At 45.2% G+C, this 21067-nt stretch overlaps 1 protein-coding gene across 1 annotated transcript in view; it reads left to right on the top strand.

Annotated features, from left to right (window-relative positions):
- Positions 1–20555, top strand: part of HS3ST3A1 (heparan sulfate-glucosamine 3-sulfotransferase 3A1) — a 103180-nt gene extending 82625 nt beyond the window's left edge. The window contains exon 2 of the mRNA XM_047833955.1: positions 17743–20555. Within this exon, the coding sequence (XP_047689911.1) occupies positions 17743–18364 (622 nt within the window). The 3' untranslated portion in view covers positions 18365–20555. The remainder of the gene's footprint in view (positions 1–17742) is intronic.
- The last annotated feature ends 512 nt before the right edge of the window (positions 20556–21067 follow it).

The following is a 21067-nucleotide window of genomic DNA, read 5'->3' as shown; positions in this document are numbered from 1 at the left end:
TGGTGGGTACTTCTCCTTTTTAGGATTGTATGCTTCTCTGATTTTTCTCCTATTTCTATGGTGTAGCTTTTTGACATGTGCAACTTTTATTTCATTTTTTATATTAAAAATATACTCGTGGCTTTAAATGTAAAGCATCCTTCCTCCAACCTCCTGCCTGTTGTGATCCTTCCCACCCCAGCCCGGTGTTTCCCTGTGGCCCCCTTCCCAAGGGTCTATGAATAGGGGTTCCAGATTTCTGTCACTGTTGCCAGAATTCTATGCCCTAAGGTCTGTCACAGTTCTGTTGGTCGGAAGCCGGAAGATCTCCTTCTCTTTACTGGCATTTGTCTGGTGTAAGAGACCAAAGAAAACAAAACCCTCCACGTATTCCAAAATTCCATGAAAGAGTCCTGTCACTCACTCATGGAAAGGTGCTTTGGCTCCAGAACTCTGTAGAACATTCCTTGGAATATTAGTAGGTGGAAATCGCGATAATTATTAAAAATCTATAAGTCTGATCTGCCAATGTTCTGGAGACAAAAGACAACGTACCCCTTCTGTTGTCTTTGTTTCTTATTTGTTAAACTTCAGACTTCAATAGTTACTACTGTATTGTTCTCCCTTTTCCACTATTGACCTGCTATTCTAATTAGTAAAGATTTCAGAGTAGGGGCGCCTCGGTGGCTCAGTCGCTGAAGCACGTGAGTCTTGGTTTTGGCTCAGGTCGTGATCTCACAGTTTGTGAGTTCAAGCCCCGCATCAGGCTCTGTGTTGGCAGCGGGGGGACCTGCTTGGGATTCTCTCTCTCTCCCTCTCTGCCCGTCCCCTGCTTGTGCTCGCTCTCTCTCTCTCTCTCTCTCTCAAAATAAATAAATAAAACTTAAAAACGTTAAAACAACGTACATTTGGAATGCAGGTGTTTTCTGGATGGTTTCACCCTAGATCCTGTGACTTTTTCTTCCCCTGTGCAATCACTCAAATATTGTGAGAGCATGTCTGTGACATCTCTCATTTGGAAAGTCCAGCTCCTGAGGGCCCTCGGGCTTGATTGGAACCAGAGCCTCCTTTGTGTGCCTGCTTCTTTTTTAGGATGACATTTCTAAGCCCCGTGACTTCCCTCAGCCCCGACATCCACGCCGTCCGGTCCCTGAACACGAACGCAAGGTCTGAATTGGTCTGAATGGTTAAAAAGTCCTAAATCAAGCTAATAAACTGTTAAATGACATATATTCTCTTCTCCTCTATTTAGGGATATTCCTTCCTAACAACGGAACAGGAAAGTATGTTGAAATCTATTGTTTTTTTTTTTTTTACATGTCTGAAAGTATTGGTCAAATGCCAGAGATAACTAGATGTCATTCTATTGCTCAGCTGGGTATTCTGTTGATGGGTCAGCAAAGCTTAGACGAGTCGTAAAATTAGGACACACACAAATCATGAGCTAGTCTATACTTCGGCAGTATCTTCCGTTTTTTATGCTTAATTTCAGGCAGATGCTAATTCTGTTATAATTTTGTCCTATTGACAAAAACTATCCAAAGCAGGGATTGGAAAAGGTGTTTTTCTGAAAGGGCCAAGATAGTATTTTAAATGTTTTAAATTTATTTATTTTGGAGAGACAGAGGCAGAGTGTGAGCAGGGAAGGGGCTGAGAGAGAGAGAGAGAGAGGGATACACAGAATCCAAAGCAGGCTCCAGGCTCTGAGCTGTCAGCACAGAGCCCGACGCGGGGCTCAAACTCACAAGCCGTGAGATCGTGACCTGAGCCGAAGTCAGACGCTTAACCGACTGAGCCACCCAGGCGCCCCGATGTTTTGTTTTTAATTTACACCCAAGTTAGTTACCTTACAGTGCAATAATGATTTCAGGAGTTAGAATCCATTGGTTCATCCCCTATGCGTAACACCCAGTGCTCATCCCAACAAACGTCTTCCTTAACGCTTCATTTTTAAAAATGGGGATTGCACATTATGAAACATTTTCATAAAATTAGAACCGTTCCGAAGCCTGGCTTTCAGCATCCACCGGGCTGCCCAGGCAAAGACTTCCGTGTCCTGCTTTGCCTGTTTCCCCTGGACCCTATGTATTCACGAGGTTTTGAGTAGCACCATTCGCTTTGTGATGCGGAACGTCCCTCCACCTCCCAGTGCACCTGTTGTGAGCACAGGGCTGGCCTGTGAGCACCTCTGGGGCCGTGGATTGGAAGAAGAGGTGAAGCCAGGAGATGAACGCTCAGCATCACTAGCCGAGCTGGTGCAACTGCTACTTTCGTACCCAGTAGGTACTGCGTGCTCTCTGATCAGCACTATTTGATAAGCGACTTGTCCCTTCTCGCCGCGAACTGCTTCCCTCCCTCAGACCTTCCCGGAACCAGATCTGTGTCCACTCTCGTGTCCGCGTCAGCAGAAGCCCAGACCCGTGTCAGTTGTCGGCATTCAGCCGTTTGCTTTAAAGCCACGGGGGGAGACTTGTGGAAGCTTCTTCTGGGACCTGAGCAGCGTTAGCCGTGAGAGTGGATGTCTATGGTAATAGGTTGTGTCGATAGGCTAATAAATGTGTATGTGTGCAGCGAGGACTTTCTGAATTTGCGGCGAGGGGAGGGCTCTGAGCAGGGCTGTTTCTTGTCGAAGGGCACCGCTGATGCCGTTCCCCGGGGTCCCTGGAGGAGCGATGATGGCTTTCCCCTTCAGAATGGTGTGTGGGACAGCCACATCGACCGACTGTGTCTAATGGACACTCGTTGATGGCTTTCCCGAAGTTTATTTGGTCTGCGTGCTTCGTTTCAAGATGATGTCATGACTTTGGAGGTTTTCTTTATAGCATACGGGTGACATTCTGTGCGTGGGACAGACTGTGTATCCTTTTCTACTGTTCAAAACCAAAAGCTGGTGGCGGGGGTCACCTGCTGGCAATTTTAGTAAGAACCTCCAGGCAGTCCTAATCCCCCAGATCATGCAAAACCGCAGCATCGCTTTTCCTGTTGGAAACTTAAAAGACACATTGAGAGGCGCCTGGGTGGCTCAGTCGGTTAAGTGTCCAACTTTAGCTCAGGTCATGATCTCGCGGTTCGTGAGTTCGAGCCCCACGTCGGGCTCTGTGCTGACAGCTCGGAGCCTGCAGCCTGCTTCGGATTCTCTGTCTGGCTCTCCCTGCCCCTCCCCTGCTTGTGCTCTGTCTCTGTCCCTGAAATAAATAAACTTTAAAAAAAAAATTGAAGAGAGACACATTGACTTAGCATGTACTCTGTGTCCGGATTGTAACAAACAGAAGGGAAAAAATAAAGCAACGGAAAGAAGCAAACATTGCACAAATGTAACAATGGACCTTCCTTCTGGTTTCTCTGCATCCTGCCCTCCGCACCTCTCTCTTACCTTTCCCACTGTCCTTAGATTGTCCATTTCCAGGCAAGGAAAACACGTTTCTTTCCTTATCTCCAGCAGCACATATGCAAAGAGCTGATAATTCCAGGCTATGAGAGAGCTCTGCATCGAAGCAGCTGTCCACAGTAGCACACAGCTGATAGCACAGCTCTCAAACGGATCATTTATAAAACTCCTGTCAAGGCCAAGACAAGCCTTGATGGGGCTTTGTGGGGGCAGCCGCCACAGAGCCGGGAGACGTGCCCACCCTCGGCCCCCACTTCGGTTAGCAACCCCATACTCCCCTTCTAGATTGTTGATCTCCTTACGCTGGGTAAACTACCAGATAGGACCAAGAGAAACCAATTCTTGTAATCAGGGCTCACGTTCAATGTCACTTTCTGCCTCAGAAGCACTGTAAGGGAATTTTCCCTCTATGGGGGGGATTTTATCTTCCAGGGACTTGAAACGTAAAGGTGGTCGAGCCCTGTGCGTAGGGTATTTCTAGGATTAGAGAAGAATGTCCTATTACAGAAAGAAAGGGAACCGGAGGGGCTCGGTGGACCAGAGTCTAAGCTTAGCTTTGTCTCCCTTCAGCTGACTTCTCAGACCTTTCTGCGCCTGAAATGACGGGGCTGGATCAGCGGGAGTTCTGAGATCCTTCCTATTCTAATACTCAGCACTAGCCTTTTCTAGAACATTCTTGACTTCTTTGTTCTCACTTTCTCCATCTCTTGTCTCCCTATAAGCAGTCTCCTTCTCTCTCTCTCTCTCTCTCTCTCACACACACACACACACACACATACTTCTAAGGGTCTATAAATAACAACCTTGAGATCCTCACTAATTTAATTATACTTTACCTTTGCTATTTATAGTCCTTTATTGTAACTAAATGCAGAATCATTCTTTAAGACGTATTTCTATTCTGATTTTATTTTATTTCATTTTATGTTTATTTTTGAGAGAGACAGAGACAGAGCACGAGCAGAGGAAGGGGAGAGAGAGAGGGAGACACAGAATCCAAAGCGGGCTCCAGGCCCCGAGCTGTCAGCACAGAGCCTGATTTGAGGCTCTCAGAGCCTGATGACCCAAGAACCATGAGATCGTGACCTGAGCTGAAGTTGGATGCTCAATGGACTGAGCCCCGCAGGTGACCCTGGATATTCTTCGATATCTTCATACAACATTGGGACAAGTGTGTCAGTTCCCAAGAGCCAGACGCCTTTTAAGAACAGAATTGGGGACCCATGGATACAGAGTTAAGAATGATATTTTAAATCTTACAAATGCCTAAATTCCCCAGTGAAGTAAACTTGGGAGGAGAAAATCAGGGGGTTGAGGCAACGAGCCTTGTAAAAAAACTGGTATATTTCTGCATTTCCTAAGAGTCGATGAATAAGATAATTTGTGTCATTGCTTGGGAAACCCATGGTCCTACACAGACATAAAGGATTAGTGCTTGAATTTATGATCTAGGATGACTCCGGCTCCTTCCCTTTCAGGATTATCCTCCTCTCTGACCTGGATACAGATGTATTTTCTGCCGTTTCATGAAGCCCTCCCCCCCCCCCCGCCCCACCCCAATTATCAACCAAGAAGCATTGAATTTTCTCTCTTCCCCTGGAGTGCCAAGGAACATAATGTGTTTTTTGTTTGCTTGGTATTTATTTTTTTAATATTTATTTATTTTTTTTAGAGAGAGAGAGAGAGCAAGCATGAGCGGGGCAGGAGCGGAGAGAGAGGACAGAGGATCCCAAGCAGGCTCCCTGCTGACAGCACAGAACCTGGTGTGGGGCTTGAACTCACAAACCGTGAGGTCTTGACCTGTGTCAAACTCACTGAGCCACCCAGGTGCCCCTGTTTGGTCGTTTTTTTTTTTTTTATGTTTATTTATTTTTGAAGGAGAGAGAGACAGAGCATGAGTGGGGGAGGGGCAGAGAGAAAGAGAGAGAGAGAGACAGAATCAGAAGCAGGTTCCAGGCTCCGAGCTGTCGGCACAGAGCCCGACTCGGGGCTCGAACTCATGAGCTGTGAGATCACGACCTGAGCCGAAGTCGGATGCACAACTGACTGACTCACGCAGGTGCCCCAGTCGGTTCTTTTAAATGAGCTTTCTCCCTTTGTCATCAAGCCTGGGGAGAGTGAAGAGCCCTTTCTCTTTTTTTACTTGGTCGTTCACAGTTTTAGAAGGAATCTGCTATCAGTGGCCCTAGGAAGTGTACCAGGTTTTTAGCATTGATGTTGACATACCTTGACCACAGTTTGGTTACTAAAATCGTACATTTAGGGGCGCCTGGGGTGGCTCAGTCGGTTGAGCGTCCGACTTCGGCTCAGGTCATGATCTCACAGTCCGTGAGTTCGAGCCCCGCATCGGGCTCTGTACTGACAGCTCAGAGCCTGCAGCCTGCTTTCAGATTCTGTCTCTATCTCTCTCTGTCTCTCCCCCCCCCCCCTGCTCATGGTCTGTCTCTCCCCCAAAATAAATAAACATTAAAAAAAAAAAAAAGAATCCTATATCTTGATTCGGTCAGTGTGGGAGCCGCTTCAAAAACATAAGTCTTCCTCTCCCACAGAAGCCAACTCAAACAACAGCTAAAGGGAGTTTTATTTCCAGCCTTACAAGTCACGTTTCGAGGGGGGTCCGACATCACAGCAGCAGGAAAAGAAATACTGATGTGTTGGGACCTTGGCCCCGGGGGATGGTGGGCTGACAGCGCTGGGAGCTTTCCTGCTCCAGGCTCACGGCATCGGGGACCCCTGGGAACCACCTTCACGCCAAGGCCATGCAAAGAGCATGTGTTTCCTAGAATTTTCTGCGGCCAGAGGCTTCCAAAAGCAGACACACTGGTTGTACAGAGTAAGAAAATGTGTGGTGAGCGTGAGCGCCAGGGCCAGATTTATTGACTCCTCAAGGTAAATTACCTGTGTGTTACAGCTCAGGGACTTTCCTTTACGAAGAAAGCCTTTGGAAACCACGTTCTAGCTCTTCCTGCCTGTTTGCAAGATTCCAAGCAGAAACATTTTCGCGGTGTGATGAGTAGGGAAGAAACGTCAGGCATGCTGATACGTTTTGACAGAATATCGAAGGTGGCCAGTTACAGCAACCGTAAGAGTCCTGCTAAGGCTGCTGGCATGCCTGGGGAGGTTCAAAGATTTTCATGTTCTGTCTCTTTTCACTCGTCACCGTGTGTCTTTGGACAAGTCCCATTCCCTCTCTGAACCGATCTCCAACTGGGAAATGATACCAACAATTCTAGCTTTTCGCTGCTGTCGTGAGATGCGAGAAATACACGTCAGATCGGGGTCTGCCTACGGTAAATGCTTAGTAAGTGTTCATTGGCTTCTGTCTTCAGATACCTCCTTTTGAATTTTTGGCTGCCCTGTGTCTGTTATTTTTCACAAAGCCCTATCTGTGAATCTTCGTCTCCTAGCCGGTCTAGCAGTGACCTCTTGTTTTGATGTCGAGGCCCAGAGAACTGATGTGATTCGCTCAAGGTCGCACATTTTAGGAACAGCAAAATCAAGGTGGATTCGCTTTTCTAGTCCCAGTTTTGAGTTTCCTATTAAACTATGTTGTCCTCGTGGAGGTAGGTGATCCATCCGGGCCATATTTTATTGTAAAATCAATAATGCTTTGTCCTCATTGGAATTCTTAGGCAGAAATCCTAACCTTTAAAAATTAGCCTCAACTCTACTGAAAGAAAAACATATTCTTTTCCTTTTTGGGGGAAAATGGAGCCCACTTCTTTCTTCAAAATAACTTTTTTTGGCGGGGGCGGGGGGTGTTGATTTGTTTCAGTAAATTTCTTGGCATTTTCCATGTGTAAGCCTTTGGGATCTTCTTTGAAAACTGCTCTGTTCCCATCGTAATTCAGCTTTTCAGCCTCATCAAAAGACCTCTTCCTTTCCCGCATAAGCCTCCTCCCAACCCCCCCCCTGCAGTCCAGGTCTTTAGCTCATGTTAGCAGAGCCTCCTACCCCAGCTAACCACCTACTTTGTTTCTTCGTCCATCCCAGCGTGCAGACACATTTCTTCATCTGCATTCGGTTCAGAGTTCGGGGCTCCCAGGGTCTTCACAGATACCCTCTGGGCAGGTGTCTCACGATCCCACGTTCTCCACCTGTCAGATTTGCCCATCCAAGCCATCTTCAGTGTATTCTCATCCCGTTCCTTCTGTCTGCTGACTTCCTCTTATCCGACGCAGTGGACATGACCTTGCACTAGGCATTGGGGCACCCATCCGTCACCTTCCGTACTGCCTATGGGAACTTGTGTATGCCACTTAGGCTCTCGGAATCTCAGCCTGCTCGTCAGAAAAACTCGGGAGCACGATGCCTGTCTTATCCCTCCTGGATCCGGGTAAAGCTTAAAGCAATTGCTAAACTGTTTTTGCAAACATAATGCATTCTTTATCATCTCTGTACCCCTGTCGACGCTCTAGAGACACATCCGCTGTGATGCCTGATGCTGTGAACACTGCTGTGCTTACAGGGCCATGAGAATCAGTGGCCCGGGTGTGGGACAGAGGTTAGGTGGCTCCTGTTCTGATCACTGATCTGGGCGAGGGCGGGGGGAGAGGTCATTGAGAGGACCACTGATTCCTGTGTGTGGGAGCTGAGCTCCTTTTCGTTTATGATCTGAATTTCCACCAGTTGGAGATGTGGTTGGTTTAGCAGATGCACTGTTTTGAATGGCATGTATTTCTTGGAGAATTAGGGAGAATTGGTCCATTTGTTTTTTTATGAGTGTTGGAAACGTTTTACCGCAATGTAACCGAATCCAGAAAAGGACACAAGTCCTGCATTATGGAGGAGGGGTTACTTCCATCTCTCCAGAGGCACCTTGTGCCCCGTTCCAGTCTCTCACTCCCCCAAGGGCATCCACTGTCCTGACATCTAACACTGTACGTGGATTTTGCCTGTTTTTGAACTTTTTAGAAGAGAAATCATTCAGTATAGACAATTTTGTGTCTGGCTTGTGTTTGTTAATAACATTGTGTTTTGGGGATTCATTTACAATTTACATCATCAAAAACGACACACACACACACACACACATATATATACACACATGTATATGCATATGCATACATGAATTTACATATATGTATACATACATATATACATATATATGCTTCTATTTTTTTTTTCAACGTTTATTTATTTTTTGGGACAGAGAGAGACAGAGCATGAACGGGGGAGGGGCAGAGAGAGAGAGGGAGACACAGAATCGGAAACAGGCTCCAGGCTCTGAGCCATCAGCCCAGAGCCTGACGCGGGGCTCGAACTCACGGACCGCGAGATCGTGACCTGGCTGAAGTCGGACGCTCAACCGACTGCGCCACCCAGGCGCCCCTATATGCTTCTATTTTTTTTTTTAATTTTTTTTCAACGTTTATTTATTTTTGGGACAGAGAGAGACAGAGCATGAACGGGGGAGGGGCAGAGAGAGAGAGGGAGACACAGAATCGGAAACAGGCTCCAGGCTCTGAGCCATCAGCCCAGAGCCCGACGCGGGGCTCGAATTCACGGACCGCGAGATCGTGACCTGGCTGAAGTCGGACGCTTAACCGACTGCGCCACCCAGGCGCCCCAGTATATATGCTTCTATTTTTGATGGATATTTGGGGAGCTTGTCTTTGGGGCTCTTGTGATTAAGTGAATGTTCATGATCATGTCTTTTGATGAACATATGTATGATTTCTAATTTTTTTTAATGTTTATTCACCTTTGAGAGAGATAGAGACAGAGCATGAGTAGGGGAGGGGCAGAGAGAGAGGGAGGCACAGAATCTGAGGCAGGCTCTGGGCTCTGACCTGTCAGCACAGAACCCAACGCGGGGCTTGAACTCACGAACTGTGAGATCATGACCTGAGCCGAAGTCGGACACTCAACCGACTGAGCACCCAGCCACCTATGCATACATAGGGTATTCTATGCATATGGTCCTGGGAGTACAATTGCTGGGCCATAGGGTATGCATATGTTCTGCTTTGGTGAATAGTTCCAAATAGTTTCCTAAAGTCTTTATGCCAGTTTATACTCAGACCAACAGGGAGCCAGTTGTTGCACATCTTTGCCCATATTTGGAATTCTCTGTGGTTTTTATTCTAGCCATCCACGTTGGGTGTGTGTTACTGTGTTTTAATATGCATTTCCTTGATAACTAATGAAGTGCAGTACCTTTTCATATGTTTATTGACGATTTGGGCACTTTAATTTTTGTATGCAGTGCCTGTTCAAGACATTTGCCCATTTTTCTTTTATGATGTCTAGTTTTTTTTAGCTCGTTGATGTGTAGGAACTCTTCATGTATTATGGATATGAATCTTTTGTCAGGTAAATGTATTTTAAATATCTTCTTTTAACACCTGTCTCCTTACTCTCTTAATGGAACCGTTTGATGAACAGGAGTTCCTATTTTTTTTTTAATTTTTTTTTAACGTTTATTTATTTTTGAGACAGTGAGAGACAGAGCATGAACAGGGGTGGGTCAGAGAGAGGGAGACACAGAATCTGAAACAGGCTCCAGGCTCTGAGCTGTCAGCACAGAGCCCAACGCGGGGCTCGAACTCACGGACCACGAGATCATGACCTGAGCCGAAGTCGGCCGCTTAACCGACTGAGCTACCCAGGCACCCCAGGAGTTCCTATTTTTAATATAGTCCAGTTCATCATTCTTTGTGGTTATTCTTTTAAGACACTTCAGAAATACTTGCCCCCCTCAATCATTAAGATGCTCTCCTAGGTTTCCTTACAAAAGTTTTTATTATTTTGTCATTCGTGTTTATGTGTACCAGCCATCTGGAGTTGAATTCTCTCTGTGGGGAGAGACCAAGGTTTATTTTTCCATGTGAATAACTGGTTAACCAAACTAAAAATACAATGAGGGAGGGTAATTTTTTAAGGAAGAAGTGCCTCTGGAGAGGGCCAGCAGCAGTTCCAGCAGGAAGGCAGTATGAGGTCAGTGTGAATTCAGAGGAAATGACCCAAATGAATACAAAGGGTGAAGCACATGATGAGGTCGGTTCTCTTTTATACTTTCTTGAATGTATTACACGCGCGATGAATATGTGTTGTTGAGTGCCATCAAGGGCTACTCTTGGTGGTGCCCTTGACCGTGCCAGGTGATGGTGGTGCACACAGCACTAGAGTGGCGGGTGGCCTTGTCTCTGGGACTGTCACTGGACATGGAGGCAGATCTATCTGTTCAGCAGTATGGCAGAAGGAAAAGTCTTCTGAGTCACCTGAGTACTCCTATCACAAAGTACTCAGTTGACTTAGGGCTTAGGTAAAAAAGAACAGACTATTTAGCAGGTGTATTATGGTTCCTACTTGGCCATTTCCTGTACCACAGACATCTGGAAAACTGCTCAAATATAACTGGAGGCCCATAGAGATTGATCCCAGTGAGACTGATCAGATCCAAAGTGAAATCCTAGGGCATCTGGGTAGCACAACATCCCGAGGCACATGGAAGTGTTCCCAAACAGTTTCCTTCTGGGAACAGGTGTGCCACATGGCATGGGAAGGAGTTGAAAAACTGAGCTCACCTCTCTTCCACCGGAACAGGCCAGTCCTTCCAAATAACTTGGCTTTGCCAGGCTGTGGCTTTCAAACCAGGCACTGTCCTTGTCTGAACATCATACATACAGGGCCTCTAGTGGACAGGTGTGCAGATGTCCCGGGAACATGTCAGAGGGTCTCTGATCTTCTCTGGACCCTTGTGATCTGGACTGGATGGGGTTTTCCTGGAAGCTGGAAATTCTAAACACCAGGCATCCCCTTCTTGAGAACAATTCTTGGTATGTCCCTTGCTATAATGGTCGTGTCAATACTGCTTATGGTCCAGATTTCTGAGCCCTTTGGCTTGATTTTTTCGGGTGAGGTGAGTAAGCGGAGATTAGAGAGGTTGAATGACTCACTCACAGTCACCCAGCCAGCAGTGGGCAAGAAGCAGGCCAAAAACCTCATTTCTTAACCAGACAGTTCCAGATACGACATAAATTCTTACATTCCCCTTTGGTCTAGCAAGAGGAGAGCAAAAACCACAGCCTCTCTCAGTACCTTGTGCTGAATGCTTCATGATCTGCAAAACCAGAAAGGCTCTTCTGTCTGATTAAATTCTGTGGATGCAATTGGAGGCCTTGTCTTCTTGGTGCGTTGTGTTTTTTTCTTTAATGAATGACAACATGATACAATCGACAGAACGTAATATTTGCCATCGTAACCACTCTTAAGTGACCAGTTCGGTAGTGTTGAGTGCATTTACATCGTGGAGCAATCATTCCCCAGAACCCTTTCCATCTCACAAAATTAAAACTGTGTGTGGTTAAACAGCCCTCCCCTCCGCCCCCACAGCCCGTGGGAACAACCATTCGACTTTCTGTTCCTATGAACGTGATGGCTCTAGAGACCTCACATACGTAGAGTCACAGTCCTTCTGTGACTGGCTTATGTTTCAGACCATAATGTCGTCAAGGTTCGTCCTTTGTTGGAGCACATGTCAGACTCCCCTTGCTTTTTAAGGCCGAAGCATATTCCATTGTGCGTATGGAGCCTGTTTTGTGTATCCATTCATCCGCCGATGGTCACTTGGGTGCTTTCGCTTTTGGGCCGCTGTGATTCCTGTCGTGTCCCTGTTTGTGCCATCCACTTTGTAATAATCCTTCATTTGCTTGTGACATCCCCTCTTACCCTTGGCTTCCTCGGGGCGGGGGGGTGGGGGGGAGCAAGCTTATCTAATGTTTCCTCAAAATTCCAAAAAATTTTTTGAACGTTTTTTATTTGAGACCAGGAGAGACAGAGCATGAGCAGGGAGGGGGAGGCAGCGAGAGAGAGGGAGACGCGGAATCGGAAGCAGGCTCCAGGCTCTGAGCTGTCGGCACAGAGCCCGACGTGGGGCTCGAACCCACAAGCTGTGAGATCATGACCTCAACGGACTGAGTCACCCAGGCGCCCCTCGAAATGCTGGGCTAAATTCCATTTCCCTATCTCCATACCTGCTACCACTGTCTCTAAATCTGTGTCACTGTTGAGAGGTGAAGTTGGGATAGGGTACATAGCTGGGAATTGAGGCCTCGTAGGACGTACTCCTATCAACCAATTGAATTTCTCACTCCCCACCCCTACTCGTTCTGTTTTTAGGGAAACTTCACGCGTCTTACTGCACACACCTTTCTTCTCCTTTAGCCTGTCTGGTGTTTCTTCAAAACTGTCATGATACCGGGATGGCTTTCTCCCTGCCCGTTCGGGGCCCAAGTCCTGGCACGGCGTAGGGTCCCAGTCTATGCCTCACTCAACAAGGAAGGCTGGTTTGCAGGTTGTCCTCAACAGTTTGAAATAAGATATTCCAAAATACACGTGCATTTCCTTTCCTGCGATAGATGAGCTCGAGTTTGAACGTGACAATTCAAATTGCAGTGTGGGAAGGAATAAAGAAATTAAAAAGGAGATTCCTCTTCAGCTAATCCTGTCGCGAGTCCTTTTACGGCATCAGCTTGGTTAAGGATCTGCGTAGACGATGATTACTTGGTTTCTGAAGAAAGTAGCCTGCAGGCAGCTTCCAGTTAACTCGGACTCCCCATCCCCACCCGCCCTGTTAAAACCAGTCCGTTTCTTCATCCTGTGGATGACAGTAACGAATGTGTTTTTCTTCTGAAATCCCATTTGAGCCGTTTCCTCTTTTAAACGCCTATCTTGGATAGCTCTTTCCCCTTCTCTGTTGAGATCATTTGAAATATGGTTTCTTTTTTCAGGGACGTTAGCCGGGTTTCCTCTGGTGCAGCACAATCTGTAGCCATAATCTCTGCTGAAAGGCTGCTGGGGAATCTGTGTGTTCTCCAGAGACAGGAGGGGGGGGCAGATTGAGATCACCAACCAGTAGCTTCTGAGCGAACTCTGTTTTCTCTATTTTACTGACCAAAAAAGGAGGTAGAGTAGTTTGAAAGTCCGAGATCATAGCAAAGGAGGCAAGAATGTGTACTTTTTTTTTTCATCAGCCAATCCTTTTTCTTATCACGTCACTGACATTGAACGTTTGCTTTTGCTACCCCAGACCTTTTCACACAGGTGATCAAATTTCCGTCACTGATTTATGCCAACACTATCTGGATGGATCTCCTGGCTCATCTTGGAAAAGCGTAACCTAAGCTTCCAAAGGGGATTGGCCTAGCCAGTTTGTCAGATCTCTGTGGGGAGCGTCACCGCGACGAGTCCGTGAATGGAGGTCACACAGAGACACCAGTGCTGCATAAGGCAGTGACCGCAATCTGTGTCTTCCTCATGGCAACACTGAACTCTGGTCTTTGCTGAATCTTAACCCCGACGGAAGGCGTACTTAAGGAGTGGGAGAGGGTGGGTAACGTGAAAGGTTCTCTTGCAGAAAGAATTGCAGATTTCTTAAAACAACAAAAAGCAACAGAAATCAGATATCTACTTAATCAAGTCCTTCTCCAAGGAAGAAAGTGAAGATAAACTGACTGAAGTAGTCAAGACCGCAAGAATCTGAGAATACCCAGCATCACTAAACTAACCCAACATCAGTGGCGTATTGCCACAGATATTGAGGAATCTGCCACTAGGAAGCAGAATTGTTGTTGTGTTTTCTAAGTTTTCATGTAAACTCCAGTCAGTTAACATACAGTGTGATAATGCTAGTTTCAGGTGTACAATATAGCGATTCAGGAATTCCATACATCACCGGGTGCTCATCGTAAGTGCCCTCCTTAATCCTCATCGCCCATTTTACCCATCCCCCCTCTCATTACCATCAGTTTGTTTTCCACAGTTAAGAAGAGTCTGTTTCTTGGTTTGCTTCTCTCTCTCTCTTTTTTTTTTCCTTTTTTTCTCATTTGTTTTAGTTCTTAAATTCCACATATGAGTGAAATCATATGGTATTTGTCTTTCTCTGACTGGCTTATTTCACTTAGCATAATACTCTCCAGCTCCATCCATGTCATTGCAAATGGCAAGATTTTATTCTTTTTTGATGGCTGAGTAATATTCTGTTGTATATATACCACATCTTCTTTATCCATTCATCCATCGATGGACACTTGGGCTGTTTCCATAGTTTGCCTATTGTAGGTAATGTTGCTATAAACATTGGGGTGCATGTATCCCTTTGAATTAGTATTCTTCTATTCTTTGGATAAATACCTAGTAGTGCAATTGCTGGGTCATGGGTAGCTCTATTTTTAACTTTTTGAGGAGCCTCCCTATTGTTTTCCAAAGTGGCTACACCAGTTTGCGTGCCCACCAATCGTGTGTGAGGATCCCCCTTTCTCCACATCCTTGCCAACAGCTGTTGGGGAACCAGAATGTTTATGAACCAGTTGATACGACATCTGAGACAGACTTTCGGGTAATTCATTTGTGGAGGGAGGGAGTAGAAATGGAGGGTGTTATGAATGATGTGAAATTAGCCACTAGTTTTTATTTTTTTTGACGTTGGATGTAAGGTACGTGAGATTTGCATTACCTTTCTCTCTACTTCGGGGTGTGTTTGAAATTTTTCTTACTATAACATTAGCATTATTTTACTCCAGAGGCAAACTAGAAACGCATAACCAAATTAAGGGGAAAATACAGTAAACCCACCTTTAGAAATAAAAGTAAAAAGCAATCCCAGATAATACCTGGATTAAAAAGGAAATAAAAAGTATAAAACACAATTAACACATTTATGAAAATGACAACAGTGTGTGGAAACGTGAAACTTGACCAAATTTCTACGTCAAGGGGTAATAATGGTCTCAAAATGATTTTATTACTGGAGAAGAGAGATTGAAAATAAATGAAGCATCCTGCGAAATGAATTTGAAGAACAACAGAGCAGAAAAAGAAAAAGACAAAAGGGAGCATTAAAAAAGCTAAAATGCAAATAAATGAATTTAAAAAGATAAACGAATCTAGAAAGCAGAAAGAAAGGCAGAAAACACAAAATTACGGGAGAATGTAAAATGGTCAAGACTGGGATGTAAGGCTGGGTGACTTAGAAACATGTTAATTGCCAAAATTGACACAAGACAGAGTATTTACAAAAAATAAGTAAGTAAAACTGAAAAGGTTTTTGAAAATTCTAGTTTCTGGGGCGCCTGGGTGGCTGAGTCGGTAAGTGTCCGACTTCGGCTCAGGTCATGATCTCGCGGTCTGTGGGTTCGAGCCCCGCGTCAGGCTCCGTGCTGACAGCTCAGAGCCTGGAGCCTGTTTCAGATTCTGTGTATCCCTCTTTCTCTGACCCTCCCCTGTTCATGCTCTCTCTCTCTCTCTCTCTCTGTCTCAAAAATAAATAAACGTTAAAAAAAAAAAAAAGAAAATTCTAGTTTCTTTCCTATCCTGCCTCCCACAAGAACCAGTATTAGATGGCTTTGTAGGTAATGCCCCCCAAATTTAAAGAACAGAAAATTATTTTCTACTTAAACTTCTCTAGGATATGGAAAAATACAAAACATTGCTCATTTGTGTAATATTTCATATTCTAACAATTGATTAAGCTATTGATCAAGAGAAAAATGACCGGAGCAGCTCATAATGAATATGAATGAAAATCCAAAAGAAAATAACAATGAGCCAAATCCAGGTCTATATTAAAAGAAAAATAGATCAGAAACGGTCTGTATTCCAGGAATAAAAGTGAAGCCAGTGTAAGAACATTTAGAAGTTCGATTCTTCTTATGACGGATCAAAGAACAAATTTAGTCATTGAAATAAATCTCCAAAATACATTTGTTCTAGTAATGATTTGTGCAACAGCTATTTCTTACAAAACTCGTAATTAGGGAGACAGCGCTTTTATATCAGATGGGGGGGTTAATGGTAAGTAGTACGTTTAAAATGGAAGAATAAATAGGTTAACTCTCCTCCTCACACTTTAAAAACATATTTGTTTATTTTTAATTTTTTTTAACTTTTATTTATTTTCGAGAGACAGAGAGCAAGGAGGGGAGGGGCAGAGAGAGAGAGAGAGGGAGACACAGAATCCGAAGTAGGTTCCAGGCTCCGAGCTGTCAGCACAGAGCCCGACGCGGGGCTCAAACTCATGAACTGTGAGATCATGACCTGAGCTGAAGTCAGACACGTAACTGACTGAGCCACCCAGGCGCCCCTGTTTATTTATTTATTTTGAGAGAGAGAGAGAAAGAATGAGTGGGGGAGGTGCAGAGAGAGGGGAGAGAGAGAGAGAGAGAGAGAGAGAGAGAGAGAGAATCCCAAGCAGGCTCTGCACTGTCAGCTCGACCTGGGACTCGATCCCACAACCTGTGACACCATGACTTGAGTTGCAGTCAACAGGATGCTTAGTCGACTGAGCCACCAGGTGCCCCTCTCTTACTCACACTTTTTGACTGGTCCTGAAACCCATCAGTTCCCGGTAAGACCACGTGCTTGAACTGGATAGCGATGTCTGCTCCATCAAGATTCCAGTGGCATATTTTTCTTTCAGCGTGGCCAAGTGATGCTAACGTTCATCAGGAAAAATGAGCAGACAAGAATCAAGAATGTTCCGAACAGAGAGCCAGAATTCACTTTGTTGTCGTGAAAATATAACATGATAATAATGCCATAATCGAGCCAATGGATGGAGACTGTTGGAGTGACACCTTTTCAAATTATTAGATTAAGTTTAATAAGTCTTGTCTGTTACAGGAACATTCAGAAAGTCTAAAGGGAAGTATGCTGTGTACTATGCAGGGGCATTAGGTTAAATCTAATTGCTTTGTTTATAAGAAAACTACAGAAAGTGTTCAGGGTATTTTAATGCCATCTCATAGTAGTCATGTGTTTATTATGTCTAATTTGCCTGAAGAATTTGATCAGGATTATTTTCTTACAGCATTGTGGGCTGATAATAATAATAATAATAATGATAATAATAATGATAATAAGGGACATCTAGGTGGCTCAGTCCGTCAAGCGTCTGACTTCGGCACAGGTCATGATCTCCCAGTTCTGAGTTCAAGCCCCAAGTCGGGCTCTGTGCTGCTTTGGACTCTGTGTCTCCCTCTCTCTCTCTCTCTCTGCCCCTCCCTGCTCATGCTCCCTCTCTCTCCCTCTCAATCTCTCTCTCAAAAATAAATAAACGTTAACTTTTTTTAATAATAATAATAATAATACTAAATTGCGTAGCTCTTATTCTGTGCCACTCTTCTAAGGTATTGAGATATATTAACTCCCTTAAGCATCACTAACACTGTATGAGATCCATAATATTGTTGTTTCCCTCGAGGCACAGTATTCGATCAACCTCTCCATCTAGGAAGTGGGAGAGTCAGCCCTGAGCTCCGGCACCCTGGCTCCCGAGTCTACAGGACGCGTCCCTCCTCGGAATGCGCTCTCTCTGTACAGCTGGGGAGGTCGCTCCTTTTTTAGGCTCTTACGTGACCTTTTGCTTTCCCCAGGGACCTGATGCCGAGGACCCTGGACGGGCAGATCACCATGGAGAAGACGCCCAGCTACTTCGTGACCCGCGAGGCGCCCGCGCGCATCTCGGCCATGTCCAAGGACACCAAGCTCATCGTGGTGGTGCGCGACCCGGTGACCCGGGCCATCTCGGACTACACGCAGACGCTGTCCAAGCGGCCCGACATCCCCACCTTTGAGAGCCTGACGTTCAAGAACCGCACGACGGGCCTCATCGACACGTCGTGGAGCGCCATCCAGATCGGCATCTACGCCAAGCACCTGGAGCACTGGCTGCGCCACTTTCCCATCGGCCAGATGCTCTTCGTGAGCGGGGAGCGGCTCATCAGCGACCCGGCCGGCGAGCTGGGCCGCGTGCAGGACTTCCTGGGCCTCAAGAGGATCATCACCGACAAGCACTTCTACTTCAACAAGACCAAGGGCTTCCCCTGCCTCAAGAAGGCCGAGGGCAGCAGCAAGCCCCACTGCCTGGGCAAGACCAAGGGCAGGACCCACCCGGAGATCGACCGCGAGGTGGTGCGCCTGCTGCGCGAGTTCTACCGGCCCTTCAACTTGAAGTTCTACCAGATGACCGGCCAGGACTTCGGCTGGGATGGATAACAGTATAATTTAAAAAGAAAAAGAAAAATATCAAAATATAATATATTTTTTTACCACTCGGTAGGGAAAAGGCAGTTTAATATTTGTGCTGAAAATATTTGTTTCCGTATTTTTTTTTCCCCCAGTGAATGTTAAAGAGAGTGTTCTGGCCTCCGCCCGCGTCTCGCCTTCCACGTGCCGACATTTGGACCGGCAAAAAAGGAAAACCTCACTGGTCTAAATACTTTCAGTTTTCTACTTTTATTTTATGTGTTCTATGCACAGTTATAAACCATGAGCGTTGGTGGCCATTGAGGGAAATCCTGAGGGTAAATCGATCGATCTCGGGGTCTGTCTCTGCCTCTCTGTCTCTTGTCTGTCTTTCCACAGGTCCCAGATAAAACGATCTCTGCTTCTGTTTCCTCCCTTGTCACTTTTTTTTTTCTTGCACCACTTTTCAAAAAGCGTTTCCCAGTTAATAATACTCCCATATTTGTACACCGCTTCCCAGTTACCATAGGACTTTTGAACAAAGCACCTTTTCCCGTCCTTATCCGAGGGTGGGGTAAGCACATAGCACATAAAGATTATGATTCCCTTTTTTACAGAGAAGGCGACTGAGTCTCGGGGACGTTAAATGACTTCTCGTAAGGCCAGATGGTGGACCTTGGGCAAAACCCCATCTTCTACCTGTTCCCTATATCCTGCCACTTGTTCCAGAGAGAATTGGAAGTGAGGCATGTATCCTTTTAGAGACGGTTAGCTAGTGTGAGGACGATCGGAGATGGGACAGCGAGGGTTTCCTGTCGCCTTCTGAAGTTCCAGGCTAGCTTTGTGACACGCTAAGTCACAAGGAGTCACCCGTGTTCGAGGACACCGCTCGGACGTGGACATAACGTCTTTCAAGGGCCAGTCTTAGCTCGTTGAAGTACCCTGAGATCTAGAAATCTTGGTTTTGTTGAGGCTGAGAGAAATTACTGGATCTGTGTCTGGAGAACCAGACGGACACTCACACTAGGAACAGGAAAAAAATGGTAGGAGGATAAGTTACCGATGTGTGGTGTTCACTGTCCTTTTTTTTTTTTTTTTTAAAGAAAAACCCACTTCAGCAAGAGCTTATACGTATGAACCTCCTTTTTTGTTACCTCTTTTTTTTTTTTTAACAAAGAAAACCTGCTTCTCTTTGTAATGTGTCATTTCTAATCTTGGAGCTAATACTAAGAAAAAAAAATAAATGTCATTATTTTTCACGGGTCGAAGACTGTCACCGTCACTTTCTTTCTCCCCCTGCTTCCTATTCATACCAGGGATAACCGAATATTCATTAATGTTTGGAAAATATTCTAAGAAACACAGATGTGGGTAAAATGGCAGTTTTTTCTTCTCCCCATCTATTTCTCTCCTCCCCCTCCCTTTAAATAGCTCAAATAAATCAATAGTTTATTAAGAGTATTCCTTTCCTCTCTGAGTGGGCATTAACAAGATTAGCATTAATGGGAATTAAATTGGTTTAGAGAGAAGCACATATGCACGAAATATATAAAACATGTATAATTAGTCTGTCAGCAACCTTTTATTACAGTTGTAAACCCAAGAGGAAAATGTCTCCCATCTCATGGAAGTTTTCCGTATCTGCCAAAAATTTAAAGGACCAGACCCTACAGTCTCCTAAAATAATAATTCTTTTTCTTCTCCGGCGCGGTCAATCAAAAGAAACTAGAGTTGTCTGCAAATGTGCAGCCGAATGTGCCTCAACCATAGACGCTGCCTCAAGGGAAGTAAATCTTTCCGGAGAGACCTAACACGGGATTCAAATGAAGGGGAAAAAATTATTTAAGTTTCAAGGTGTTCCAACATTGCTCCAAACCCTTGAATTTTCTGTACGAATATACCACTTAGGAGAGTTAAGAAAACCCCAATTCCCCATCTCCTTTGCCCAGTTGATTGTCTTGCCTTCCGTGCCCTTAATTTTCCAATGCAGCACCCCTGGTTTTGTTATTCTTAAATCCTCACTTTGAGAAACGAGATACTCATCTGAAACTCTTTGCATCTTTTCTCTTAACTCATTTTGTTCATGCCTCTGATTCCTTGGTAAGCATTTGCCTGGCATTGCGCAGATGTGCCTTGTGCAGGGACACTAGCACATCTGACAGTTGTATTCCGCCATTTTCCTCTTGTTGTGTTAAGAAATAATAAAAGAATGGAATTGAGTTCAAAGCACCTCTTCTTGCATGTAGATTTTTTTTTGAAATTCATATTATTTAAAAAAAAAAAATGAATGACTCTAGAGCCCGCCACGAGAGCTTTCTAACTTCTCAAGTTTCATAACAGGGTCAGAAGTTATAGATCCCAGCCAAACAGATCTAGAGTCAGTGTACTGAAAGTTTCCTCCAGAGCAGAAATTGCACTTAACTCCTGCTGTGTGTGGACTTGGCTTCACATTTCTTTTGTCCATTTAGCTATATCAAATAGTAGGGGGTTTTTAAGATTTTTTTAGAGAGAGAGTAAGTGGGGGAGGGGCAAAGGGAGAGGGAGGGAAAGAATCCCAAACAGGCTTATACTCTCCGTGCAGAGCTTGACACAGAGCTCCATCCCATGACCTTGAGATCATGACTGGAGCCAAAATCAAGACTCAGACACTCAACCTACTGAGCCACCTAAGTGCCCCAGGTTTTGTCCTTGCTGTGAACATCTTAGCCAAGCTTTCTCTTCAGTTGTCTGTTC

This window comes from Prionailurus viverrinus, chromosome E1 (genome assembly GCF_022837055.1).
Source record: "Prionailurus viverrinus isolate Anna chromosome E1, UM_Priviv_1.0, whole genome shotgun sequence".
In the NCBI taxonomy this organism is placed as follows: domain Eukaryota; kingdom Metazoa; phylum Chordata; class Mammalia; order Carnivora; family Felidae; genus Prionailurus; species Prionailurus viverrinus.
The sequence above is the reverse complement of the archived record's forward strand: the minus strand, read 5'-3'. Positions and strand labels throughout refer to the sequence as shown.